This window comes from Lissotriton helveticus, chromosome 4_1 (assembly GCF_964261635.1).
Source record: "Lissotriton helveticus chromosome 4_1, aLisHel1.1, whole genome shotgun sequence".
Lineage (NCBI taxonomy): Eukaryota > Metazoa > Chordata > Amphibia > Caudata > Salamandridae > Lissotriton > Lissotriton helveticus.
In genome coordinates, this window is record NC_136063.1 from 1517115101 (window position 1) to 1517127797 (window position 12697).

General features: G+C 46.8%; 1 protein-coding gene across 5 annotated transcripts in view; it reads right to left on the minus strand.

Moving 5' to 3' along the window:
• Positions 1-577: 577 nt before the first annotated feature.
• The window catches only part of LOC144829208 (aromatic-L-amino-acid decarboxylase-like), an 833710-nt gene continuing 821590 nt past the window's right edge, over positions 578-12697 (minus strand). For all 5 annotated transcript variants that reach the window (XM_078688114.1, XM_078688115.1, XM_078688113.1 and 2 more), the window contains 2 exons: positions 12372-12592; positions 578-737 (listed from right to left, as the gene is read on the minus strand). In XM_078688114.1, coding sequence (XP_078544240.1) covers positions 12377-12592 — 216 coding nt within the window. In that variant the 3' untranslated portion in view covers positions 578-737; positions 12372-12376. The remainder of the gene's footprint in view (positions 738-12371; positions 12593-12697) is intronic.

Consider the following 12697-nt stretch of genomic DNA (forward strand, 5'->3'; position numbering starts at 1 on the left):
GCGGCCCCATCCTGACTTCCACAGGGCACCTAAGGGGAAACACGCAAAACCTCAACACTGAATATGCCTGCTGAGAGGGACAGACCTCGACTAAACTCTGAGAAATTGCCAATCGGAGCAGAGAGTGGGCAGTCTTTTCATATGTGAAGAACGTTGTGGTGCAGGACTGTGCATATAAGACTTGTCGACATAAAGTGCATGATTCACAAAGATTTGTCTGTGATTTACGCTTGAAATTCAGGAGTAAGCCCGAAGTACTGATAGCGTAAGTAACACAAACGCAAAGCACACCTTTGGGTCTATTCAAAAAGATTTTGGAGTGACTTACTCTTGTGATGTTCTTGGCTTAGTCCTACATTTCTGTAGTGAGGTGAAAGTGCTAAAAGAGAAAGTCACATAGCAGAATCTTTAAGGATCGAGTCCATTGTGTTTCGGGGTCCTGCAACTCAAAAACATGACTTGCATTTTATTTATATTTCTACCAGTCGACCTGCATCCCAATTCCATCCATATTCTTCCCTATCAAATTAGAAAATAAAAAATGCCTCCATGTTTGAAACCTGATTAATAAAGGAGATTGAAAGTTTAAAACTTTATCTGGTGAGATTTCAAGACAAGGACATTACATATACAAAATACAAGGAGGTGATCTTGCATCCTCTCCATCTTGAATTCTCCGTCTGCATTAAAGAACAGAAGGTGGTGGTTTTGCTTCCTCTTCACCATGAATTCTCCATCTGTATTAAAGAAAATAAATCAAGCACGAGTGAATCAACATTTTGTATATTTTTGAGGTTTGTGATTTTAGACAACACATATTACTACACATTTAAGATATCGGTAAAAGAACTTGTGTATATGTCAAAGGGATTGATATCTGTAGCCCAGCCCTTTGGTTACCTTGCTGACCTGGAGGGACTGTTTACAAGCCACTATTGCCACCACAACATCACTTTTAGTGCTGCATTAAGCATCTCACCTAGAAGTTACAAAACGGCATTTATAGATTGTTTATGTGCAAGAAGGGACACCTTCCTGCACATAAACAATCTTCCCCTCAACAGAGGCACCCTTGCACTATGGTGCACTATGGTGCAAGGGTGCCTGCATTGGTGTTAAGCAGCTAATATTAGTTCCAACGCAGGGGGAAACTCAGGGCTGCACCATATTCTAGTAAATGAGGTGCAGCCCTGCATTTCTAAAGTGACGGAGCGTGTTGTTAGCCTTCTTGGCTTAATAATACGCTTCGCGACTTTCTTGTAAATATAAGTGTTTGATAGCCCGTTCAGTTGAAGCAACCATTGTTCATGCGGGCAACTTGTACTAGACCTGCTCAGTTGGTCTTTTCGCATAGAGACACCACATGGTGTAAATTCCAAGATCCATGGATCCTTCAATGTTGTTGGTATGTACTGCAACTGCTTTGGCAGTTTATTGTCAACTTAGCATGGTAGAGGAGTAGATGCTTGTCAGTTAAATCAATAGTGGTTTCCCAAACTACCCATGATTAGTTTTTTTATGGGAGAATATATCTACAGACAGGGTGGAACGTCTTCCGTCCTGGTAGTATGTGCATATGCCTGGGTTACGGATAGGTTGTCTGTTTGCTCACTTGTGATTTTTCTGCATAGGGATAGCGCCTGTTAGTCTATCATTACGGTGCTTTTTCCGAGTCCTGGTATATAGCGTGATTAGGAAATGGTGGAAACTGAGTGTGCTTATTCGTATTCTATTTCTCCCTACCAGTCTGAAAGTATTATATTTTTGACAACTGACCTATGGAAGAGTAGCATCATAAAGTGACCATAGAAGATTGGTTGAGTCAGGACTTCATGTGAAGTGGCAGCGTCAGTTATGGTGGATGTTGTGTACATTGCATGCCATAACTACTGAATTTGAGGGGATTTACAGGTTTGTGTTCGCTGAAGCATAACCGTTTTTTCCAATTAATTTCCAATTAATTTCTATGTTTCAACGTCTACATGAGCCCCCTCGCGGCCATCGCACGCCAACACAACCTGAACATCATCTCCTACGCCGATGACACCCAGCTGATCCTCTCACTGACCAATGACCCCGCCGCTTCCAGAGCCAACCTTCACGAAGGGATGAAAGATGTAGCCGAATGGATGACGACCAGCCGCCTGAAACTGAACTCAGACAAGACGGAAGTCCTCATCCTGGGCTCCTCGCCCTCCGCCTGGGACGACTCCTGGTGGCCCCCCGCCCTGGGCACCGCACCCAAACCGACGGACCACGCACGCAACCTGGGCTTCATCCTGGACTCCTCCCTCTCCATGACCAGGCAAGTCAACAACGTCTCCTCGGCGTGCTTCAACATCCTACGCATTTCTGCTGCAGTTGCAAACTAAATTTGACAGTGGAGCACAAATTGGAAAACCCATCTTTTTTTAACCCAGCCCTGCTTAACTTTTTTCCCAAGCACTAAATTTGGCGAGCCAGACCTTAGCTGACTATGCTAAGCAAGTGCCATATTTGGTGTAGAACCATCTACGGCAAGGCAAAGTTATATGCAAAAGTTATAGGCAAATCAATAAATGAGTTTTCAAAGGAAAGTATGTCTGAACCATAACTGCACAGCGGCGACTGTCACTGTGCTTTCTTATTTTCTTTCTTTCTTTCTTTCTTTCTTTCTTTCTTTTTTTCTCTCTCTTTATTTGTTTCTCTCTCCCTTTCTTTCTCTCTCTCTTTGCCTCTCTTTCTCTCTCTCTCTCTTTTTTTCTCGCTTGCTCTCTTTCTCATTTGGAATACTTCATTTTCACTGCACTCAAAAATCCAAGATAATATCACTATTACTAGATCTATCAAAAGAGTCTTAGATTTTCTTAGGAGTAAGGCATGCTTTTTAGCCTAGAGCAGAGGACACTATTGACGTATCACAGATCAGAGAGAATATAAAAACACCTCATGATTGAGCAGACCTTTCAGAAGATACCATGACACACCATGGGGAGAAAAGTGCCCTGGTTCTGCACTCGTTATGCCCCCCTAGCCTAGTCCCCAGTGAGTTCAAACCGCAAGCGGTGTGTGGACTTGTGGCAGTGTATCTTCCTCAGCTTCCGGATGATCCTGTCCCCTGGTTAATACTTATGTCGTGTAGAGTCCCCAGAAGTTTTTAGGGTGGCTCATGGGAGGTAATAGTTCACTGAAATTCTCAGCCTGCATACAACAGTAAAGCAAATCGTGGGACCATTGTGCCATATTTGGGGTAGGGCCACGCATCCAATGTATCGCTACAGGCCTTTTCGCCAATAGTAGGCCCATATCTACCAACTTTTTTGGATTAGCCCAGTAGAACCAGGGCTGGGTCCAGGAATAGTTCTGCATCTATTATTTTCGCTATCTCATTGAAAATTGTTTCCCAAAATGTGTATATTCTTGGGCAAGACCGGGCCAGATGCATACAATCAGCCGTGGGCTCCACACATCTATCACAGGCTGACGTTTCCCTCTGCCCATATCTGTGTAATCTCTCTGGCATATAATACACCCCATTGAGGTACTTGAAGTGGATTAGTCAGTGCCTACCATTTAGTGAGATTCAGGGTGCCCACATGGCATCATCTATCCACTGTAGCCGGGCCTTGGAGCATTGATTTGCCCTGTGTGTCATGGCCGTCTTATATACGTTGAATATTGTGCTTTGATGACATATCTGAGTTCCACAATCTCCTGTGGCTCTGAGCGGTCATCGCCCAATATACTACGCAGCCCATGCCGAGTACTGTGGAATTGGAAGCGCTGCAGCAGGCTGTGGGGTCTTCCCGCTGCCCCAAGTCTTCCCATCGTTTTACCACGCCGTTGTGGAAATGATCACCAGCTGTCTGCAGGTGTAGTGATTTTAAGGACCATATTACCCCTCGTTCTCTGCAGGGGTGCAACCAGCGGGCCCACCCGAGTGGCATGTCTGGAGGATATAACAGGGCTCCCGCCTGCATCTGCAATAAAAAATGCCAGGCATGCCGCGTAGCATTGATAGAGTCAAGAATCTCTGTACTGCGTTCTGGGTCTTACATCAGTAAGGCCGGGAGTGGTAATGGTTCCGCTACTATTGCCTCAAGGCGTAGGTGGGGAGCTTCCGGAGGCCCGTGTATCCAATAGTATGCATGTGCGCACTGCGCAGCTCTAAAATATAAGTTTAAGACTGGTGCTCCCAGGCCCTCCATGTGATACGGCAAGGTGAGTGTCTGCCATCTTATCCTAGCGTGCTTGCCCGCCCAGGCTAATTTTATCAATGACGTCGTGACCCGGCTAAAAAAGGATGCGGGTATTACCATGGGGATATTTATGAATAAAAACAAAAACCGTGGTAGCACCACCACCTACATTATGGAGACTCTGCCCATCAGGGACAGTGGCATCTTAATCCACGTCTCCTTCAAACCTACTGACAGCAACGCCATAGTTGTCCCCGAAGACGACTTCCGAATCAGGGTGGACCTGAATTCCCAAGTATCTGATAGAGTCTGTACACCACTGCAATGGGAACTCTGGTTCGTGCTGTTTAGTAGCAGGCGTGAGCGGGACCATACTGACTTTGGACAATTGACTCTTAGCCCAGAAAGAGCGCCGAAGCGCACCACCTCATATAAGTTGGAGGAGAGATTATTTTCGAGGTCGCGTATATATAATAAAGTGTCATCAGCGTACATTGACACTATCAATTCGAGTTTCGACAATGTAATGCTTCTGTGGCTGTGGTATTCTCTGAGTGGATAGGCCAGTGACTCCGCCACTAGAGCATAGAGTAGCGGGGAGAGTGGACATCCCTGCCTCATCCCACGAGTGATGTTAAAAGGTTTCGTCACCAAATTGCCAATTCGAATTCTGGCTGAGGGTTGATTATACAGAGCTGCAGAAATACCACTCCCAAACCCATCCTAGTTAAGACCTGACGCAAGAAGGGCCACTTTACTGAGTCGAAGGCCTTCTCCATATCCAAAAAGACTGCGACTGCCTTAGTGTCTTGTCTGGTGTGCTGTAGAGCCCCAAAGACAGTACGTAGATTGTAAGTGAGGTTTCTATCCGGGATAAACCCAGCCTGCTCAGGGGCTACTAGAATCTGTGCGACGGGAGCTATCCAATTAGCAAGGATTTTCGCTAAGATTTTCGTATCTACATTTAGCAAGGAGAGCAGAGGATAGGACCCACACTCGTCTGGCGGCGTCCTGTGTTTGGGTATAGCCATAATCACTGCCTCCCTCATCGTGGGCGGCATTTTGCCAGTTTGACACATGTCGTCAAAGAGGGTAGACATGTGCGATAGGAGAATCAATGAATGCTCTGTAGAAGGACACTGTGAGGCCGTCCGTCCCAGGTGCACTGCCAGCTCCCATTCCGGTCAGGGCCAGGACTATCTCGTCCCTTTCCACTGGTCTCATGAGGAATTCCCGATGAGTATTCGTAAGGAATGGCAATTGAATATAGGAGATAATCTGTAATTTCTTCTTCTGACCCAAAAGAACGTGCAGAATACAATTCTGCATAGTAGTTTCTAAAGCGCTCTGCTATATCTGTCTCCTCTGTCAGCACCTCACCTACCGCCAATTTGAGTTCTAAAACTAGCACTTTACTGTGGCGCCTCCGGAGTAACTGTGACAGGACCGCTCCTGGTCTCTCCCCATACTCTCGCGCCGGGGCATATTTGCCTAGATGTTCAAGTTTGGCGTGGTATTCCACCAAAAGTGTCTTAATTTCCAAGGTCACCACACTGTCCGTGCTTAACAGCTGATGCCGCTCCAGCTCTCCCAGTAATTTCTCTAGGTCAGCCAGGTGCTTGCGAATGTCTCAGAGAACCCCTGAGTGATTTGCCATAGCTATGCCCCGAATGTAAGCTTTAAAGGCCTCCCAGATCACTTGGAAACTGTCCACAGACCCCCCAATAGTTGCAAAGAACGTCTCAATAGCTTCTGCAAGTTCAGCCTTGAAGGCTTAGTCTAACAGCGAATGTGGGGAAATCGCCATGTGAACGGTGGTATACCTTTCTTGGGGGTAGTGATCGCTATCAACAGGGGGGAATGGTCCGACAATGAACGGGGAAGTACCCTGCATTCCCGCACCTCTTCGTAGAGGGAAGTGAATGCCAGCCAATAGTCTATTATAATAAGCATTGTAATGCGTGTACCCCCCTGTATGTGGAAACCTCAAGCTCCACATATCGCGCATATCTAAGCGGAGCATTGCACATTCCAGCGCCTCAGCGGCCACTGTGGGGCATCTCTCCGGGCCCCCGACCTATCCACGTCGGGGTTCCGAACCAGATTTAGGTCCCGCCCAGAGAAACCTACTGTCAGTGTACTTCGTAGCTACAGTCACCAGAGCCTCGAAGAAGTCAGGGCAGTCGTGGTTTGGACCATAAATGTTCACAAGGATCAAGTCCATCCCTCTCCCCTGACATCAAGATATTGGATATCTACTGTCTCTGTCCGTGTCTAGTGGTGTCAAAGTGTACGAGGATTTAGGGTTCAACCACATGATTACCACCCTGGCATGTGTAGTGAAACCTGAAGCATGTATTTTATCCCGTAGACCTTTACTACATAGGAGGGGGCTATCGTTTGGTAGGTGCGTATCTTGTAGCAAGGCGACGTCTATAGCATGATTGTGTAGATAGTATAAAGCCTTACTGAGTTTTCTGTGGTCATGTAAGCCCCTGACGTTCCTCGTGAGCACCCGGAGCGCTTTGACTGGCAGGTTAGTACAGTTGTTACCAGGTGCCCCATCCCAAGTGTTCGGTCTCATCTCGCAATTTGATCTGTACTGATGACAACATTCACTTACTTCATGCATGTGCATAATTAAAACATCTCTCTGAAAGGATATCCGTGTGCTTCTGAACTCCCACTCACCCCCCTTCAACACCTGACCTCCCCCAACATGGCTACAAACATTTCCCCTCTCCCTCCCCCTTCTCCTCCCTCCCTTCCTATACACCGAGTACAAGCAACAGTCCCAGGTGTGATTCACGTATGTGCAGAGGTTGCTCATCCAGCAAGGCGAACTATCCAGCCACCATGTAGCTGCTGTCTAGGTACCGTCTACTACATCTCGGGCAACTGCCAGTTATAAAGTAATACCCCACAGGCTCCCTTACCACTGTCCAAGTGCCAAAGTCCTGGACACCCTGATACGTCACCCCGCCGGACCGCACCTGCCAAGCCATGCATCTTAGTCCAGGCCCAATATACCCCACTTATGCTCAGAGCCTTAGTTCAGTCAGTATCTTCAGTGGCCCTCAGTGACCCGCTTCTTTCCCTGCGTGGGTCCCGGGTATGTGATGAAGCATATACATTACTCTACCCCCCCACCTCATACCCATCCAGCTCCAAATCCTCTCTCTCCCCTACTTTCAAACATCACGTCCAACTGTATCACTGGGCAAGGACCATACATATCGCACTCTGCCGCCAGCTGCAAGTCAATCCTGCTGCCTCGTCTTGTAGCTGCCGCTCCGGACTCGAACGTTATTCTCTCACCAAGTCTTTCAGTGCCTTCTGCAGGGCCTTCAGGTCTGTGAAGATGTGGGATCGGCCCTGCCTGTTGATGCGTAGCTTTTCATGGTATAGCATGGCGTAGTCCACTCTGAGTTCGCGGAGTTGTTTTTTCATAGGGGCAAACCGTCGTTACGCCTTTTGGGCACGTATCATAAAATCAGGAAACAACAATCATGGAACCTTCATACCCCAATGGCTGCTTCTCCCTGGCCAACTTCAACGCGAGATCTCGATCTCTGTAGTTGAGTAGCTTTGCTATTATGGGGTGAGTGGTACCCCCGGGGGCGGCCGAGGCCCCAATTAATGGTGAGCTCTTTCTACCACAAACATACTCGAGAACGAGTCTTCCCCCAGCAGGGTCTTCAGCAACTTCTCTGTGAATTGCTCCATATTGCCAGTATGTGTGGTCTCCGGAAGTCCCCTTATTCTAAGGTTGCAGCGCTAGGAATGAGCTTCTAACTCTTTAGTCTTGTCCTTTAGGACCCGCAGCACTCTTCCTAGTTGTTTGTGGTCAGAGTCAAGGGTGCTATGCACTTCCTCTACCTCCGTAAGCCTTTGTTTGGACATGTCCAGCCTCTAAGCAAGTTTGTCCAACCTCTCAGCCATGTGATCCATTCTAGAGGCCTTGGATGAGGTCATGTCTTTGGAGGGCTGGTCTAAGATCAAGTGGTTGAGGGATGTCAAATGGCTGTTAGGGGCTTTGGGCCTTGGGGATCAGTGGGAAGCCAGGACCGCCCCCCAAGGCTGCTTTAAAGAAACTCTATTGGAGTTGGGTTCACGGTAAAAACTCCACCGATCCGAATCATTGTAAATCCACCGATTAATTTTTGAGAATTAAGGACGTGGTGGCATATGAACCCTATCTTGACATAATTTCTAATCCAACAGATAGAGCACTGTATTTCAAATTCAGAGTGGGGACATTACCCATAGGCGAATTCACCGCCCATTGGCAATCATCCCGCCTGTCCTCCTCTTTTTGTGTGACCTGTCCAACTCACGTAGAATCGGTCGCTCACATTTTCTTTGAGTGTCCAGCATATGCACTGCCGAGGCGGAGATGGCTTAAACCTCTATGTAGGCTACTAGGCACCCGGCAGCACAGAGAGGCGCTCCGCATTTTAAAATCTGATACATGCACTTTAGTTGCTTGCGGGGTGTCCACATTTTTAAAATGGTTATGGTTAATTCGTTTGAATAGGCTTTCCTTGGCTATTTAATGCTTGTATTAATTGCTCTTACGTCTTTTTATTGTACAAACAGAGTGTGATTGCTTTTATTTTTTTTTAATATTCTGTATCTCTGCTTTTATGATATTTTATATATCGAAATAAAGCCATTCATTCATTCTATAGGATAGCGCATCCATTTTCGTGCTGAGGTTAGTGATACCACTCTGCAGGCTTTTCTCCATACCGACTAGCATACCCCGGATGTCTGGGCCGCGATCCTCCACAGACTGGGCATGCGTTCTGGAGGCTTCCCCCATGGACGCGTCACTGGACTTAGACCTCTTCTGTTCAAATGATAGCTTTGACTGTGCCCTGTCCACTTTTCCCATTGTGGCAGCTTGCTGACCTCGTATCCGGCCGACTCTACCAACTCAGGAGGGCAACTCTGCAGCAGGGAGAGCCATACATACTTTATCAATGACGTCTCAAGTCGAGTTACCAGGAGCAACCTCAGGCCAGTGGTGGCTTCGTATTAGGGCCTCAGCTTTCACTCCGGCTGGAAGCCCTGCGTTGCCTCAGGTCCACACTACCAGTAACTGACGCTGTTGCTATTCATCTAGACGTTCTGCTTCTACGTTGGTGTGTCCTGGGGGGTTCAATCCAGCCTTCCGTTATCGCCGCGCGCTGCCACTCCCTAACCTAGCGACTCTCCGTTACTGCAGTCAGTTCTGAACCACAGCATACCCCACGTAGAGGCTCACTCTCACCAGTTGCACAGTTCAGCTCTCCCCCGCTTCGTGTGCCCGTCTGGCGTGCCTCCACGCGTCTAGTCCATCCGTCTGAAGGTGCGCCGCTTCTCCAGGCTTGCAGTTAATTCTATCGCCCTGCTGTCGATCTGCCAATGACCTCTTCCAGGAGACCCCCCAGTGCCACAGTAGAGTCTGCCACTTTTAGGCAATCATTGCTGGTTACCAGCTCCAGGCGATGTCTTCAATAATGGCGGCTTCTCAGCGGTCGCAGTCGCAAGCTCGTGCTTCCCTCACTATACGGTGTGAAGGGGAGCGAGTTCCCTGCTGGCGTCTGCCCCGGTTTGCACACCTATTGTCTTGTGGGTTAAATCCTCTCAGCATATGCCCTCTGTGCTACAATCCTTTTTTGTCTTTTGTACCAATGCGGGGGCCGGGATCGTCAGTAGGGACCTTGCCGCGTTCTGGAGAATCGCTTCAGGGGGCCAGGTCCTCACCTTCAGGTCACGCTGCATTATCTCAGGCCGGGGCTTCGTCTCGCGCACAGGCCGTGCCTCCTCGCGTTCACCACTCGTCTGTAGGCCGCAGCTGCTCTATGGGTGCTCTGCCCTCCTCACCTATGCAAGCCCGGCGTCAGAGACCCAGCCGGCCGCCCCGGTCAGTCGCTCCAACTTCGGCCCAGGACACATTATAACAGTCGGGACTGCCGCAAATATGCCTCAACAGATCTCTGGAGCCCTGGGGGTAAAGATGCAGCTCCCAAGCTCCAAGCAGTTGCAGGAACGCTCAGCTCAAGGGGCCAACTTGGTAGCGAGCAAGCTCCGCCCTCCCAGTTACTTACGTTTTTTACAATGCTAAATTGATGAAAGGTAGGGTGCCTATTTGTGCAAGATCAACCTCAGATTGAACTTTTGAGATAAAGTTTGGGGTTATCTCAATTTAGGGGTTTGTTGCATATTGGTGTGCTGCTTTGCTTCTACGATGGTTTCTGCCCAATAGATCTTAGAACCTCTATCTTGTAGGAGAGCGAATGCTGAAACATGTTTTTCTGGTGCCTAGCTGTCATGGCAACAATCCAGAGGTGTGGTATTGCAACACGCAAACGCAGCATATAAAGGTCAGGCACAACAAAATGCGATTTCTACCTTGTGTGGCAATGTGCCACACATTCTGCCTGGAAGTGGAAAAACTCCTCATGTGATTCTATGAATCTACAGGCATAGGCTCCAGGTGCAATAGCCATTTCAGCACAGTCTACTCTAACCCAGCTGGTGAAGCCTATAGTGCTACAGGCCAGCTATAAAACAGCCTCTGGGTGGGGGAGGGTAACCATCTAGGGGAAAGGTAAGGAATGTAATATTGCTTCACAAAGAATATGTTCTACCCAAAATAAGTGTGGACATGTTGCAATGTGAAAGTCATTGACATCCCAGAAAGTAAAGATAATGAACAGAATAGTGAAAATTTGTGAAAGAACCTAATGTCATTCATAAACAAAGTGCAGAGTAAAACAAAGTGGCAGCACACACAGCATTCCCATGAGCCCCAACACTCCCAAGACTGAGTATAAGGAAAGAATTAGCATCCTCCAAGCAGAAACAGGAGTACTCCATTGAGAGGATGTGGATGCTACTTAAGAGCCACTAGAGAGAGAGAGAGGGAGCGAGGGAGCGAGAGAGAGAGTGAGAGAGAGAGTGAGAGAGAGAGAGTGAGAGAGAGATATAAAAGATACAAAAAAGCAAACCAACACTCATCTATAAGGGGGACAAAGTGACATCAGTCTCTAAAGGCGATAGGGAATACTGGAAGTGGTGTGGGACAGGAGAAAGTTGTACCTGGGAGAGGAGGAGTGTGGCATATAAAGGAACTTTTTTTTAAATAAATAAATAAGAGGCGCTTGTCTCCAAAGGAAAAACACGCCTCGCGTGTTAAGACTGTGAAGAGGAAGGCCAATGGTATTACAACAGTTAAAGTTTGGAAAGGATTAATCCCAAAATGAAACTTATGGGCCTATTTAATGCAACTTAACTTGAGAAAAAAACAAAGTATCAGCTAAGATGCTAGTGAATGCTCCTCAAAATATACTACTTCACTTCTTAGTGCTCAGTAGTCATGACACAGACTCAGTTGTCCAGTTCTTCTCCAAATGTGTAAGATAGTCTATTGAAATTCCTGAACCAAGCTAGCTCCCAGGTCAACAAGGAGCCGACAACTTTATATGCGCACAAACATCCCTCTTGCTGACCAGAAAGTCTAGGGCATAGATTTATGAAATTCTCTAGTAAGTTAAGCCCAGATTTACAAAGACTTAGCGTCAGGTTTGTGTTTCTTTTTTAACATGGACCTGACGTAAAGTGTTGAGCTGATATTTACAATCCAACACAACTAACAATTTGCATTGATTGTAACCCAAACTAATGAAAGGTATTACTATGCAAGAAGGGGGCTGTTCCTTGAGTGGTGCATGGGTGTTTCCATGCAACCACCTATGGATTATGATGCAAGTACCTATGTACAAAGAATTGTAGAAAGGGATTTGAGCAGAAATCCTGCACATCCCTGAGTCAGGAGTAATGAGGGGAAATATTTTCTTTTCTCCTGGTTTGTTTCTTTTTTTATATGTGCTGCATTTTACATCACACATCTGGAGAGGAAACTGACTTAAACTATGCTGATCATAACACAAACACCATTGCAACATGGTGCAACGGGCACTGCATTGGTGCGTGGCAGCCAAAATTGCATCAGCATAGGGAGAGGGCAGATCGGTGCCACATTTTTGTAGATATGGTGCTGTTATGCTGTCTCCCATTCAAGCAGCAACTCTACTGTGCTGCATTGTGTAACTTCTTTGTAAATCTGGCCCCTATTTCCTTTATCAAGTTTCCCTTCTCTATGTGTAAAGCCTCACACTTAATAAGAAATGAGAAAAGCCTTACCTTGTTCAATTCCTTATCTGGGTCTGATATCCACCATTCAGTAACTCTACTGCCAACTCTTTAATGTGTTTCCAGGCAAATTGGACATGATGAGACTCCGTTGTGCGGGCACAGATGACAAAGCGCAACACAAACTTGTCCCTCAGCTTGCAGGGAACAATATGAATTTTTTTGGTTTGATTTATGTTTTCAAGTAGTGTTTTGTTCAATTCATTGGATCCCTACAAGAAAGATATTACATGAATAGAATACATTGCTTAAAGATTTTTAATATAATTTTTAAAGGCATACATTGTAGAATTATAATATGCAACAATCAATACAAT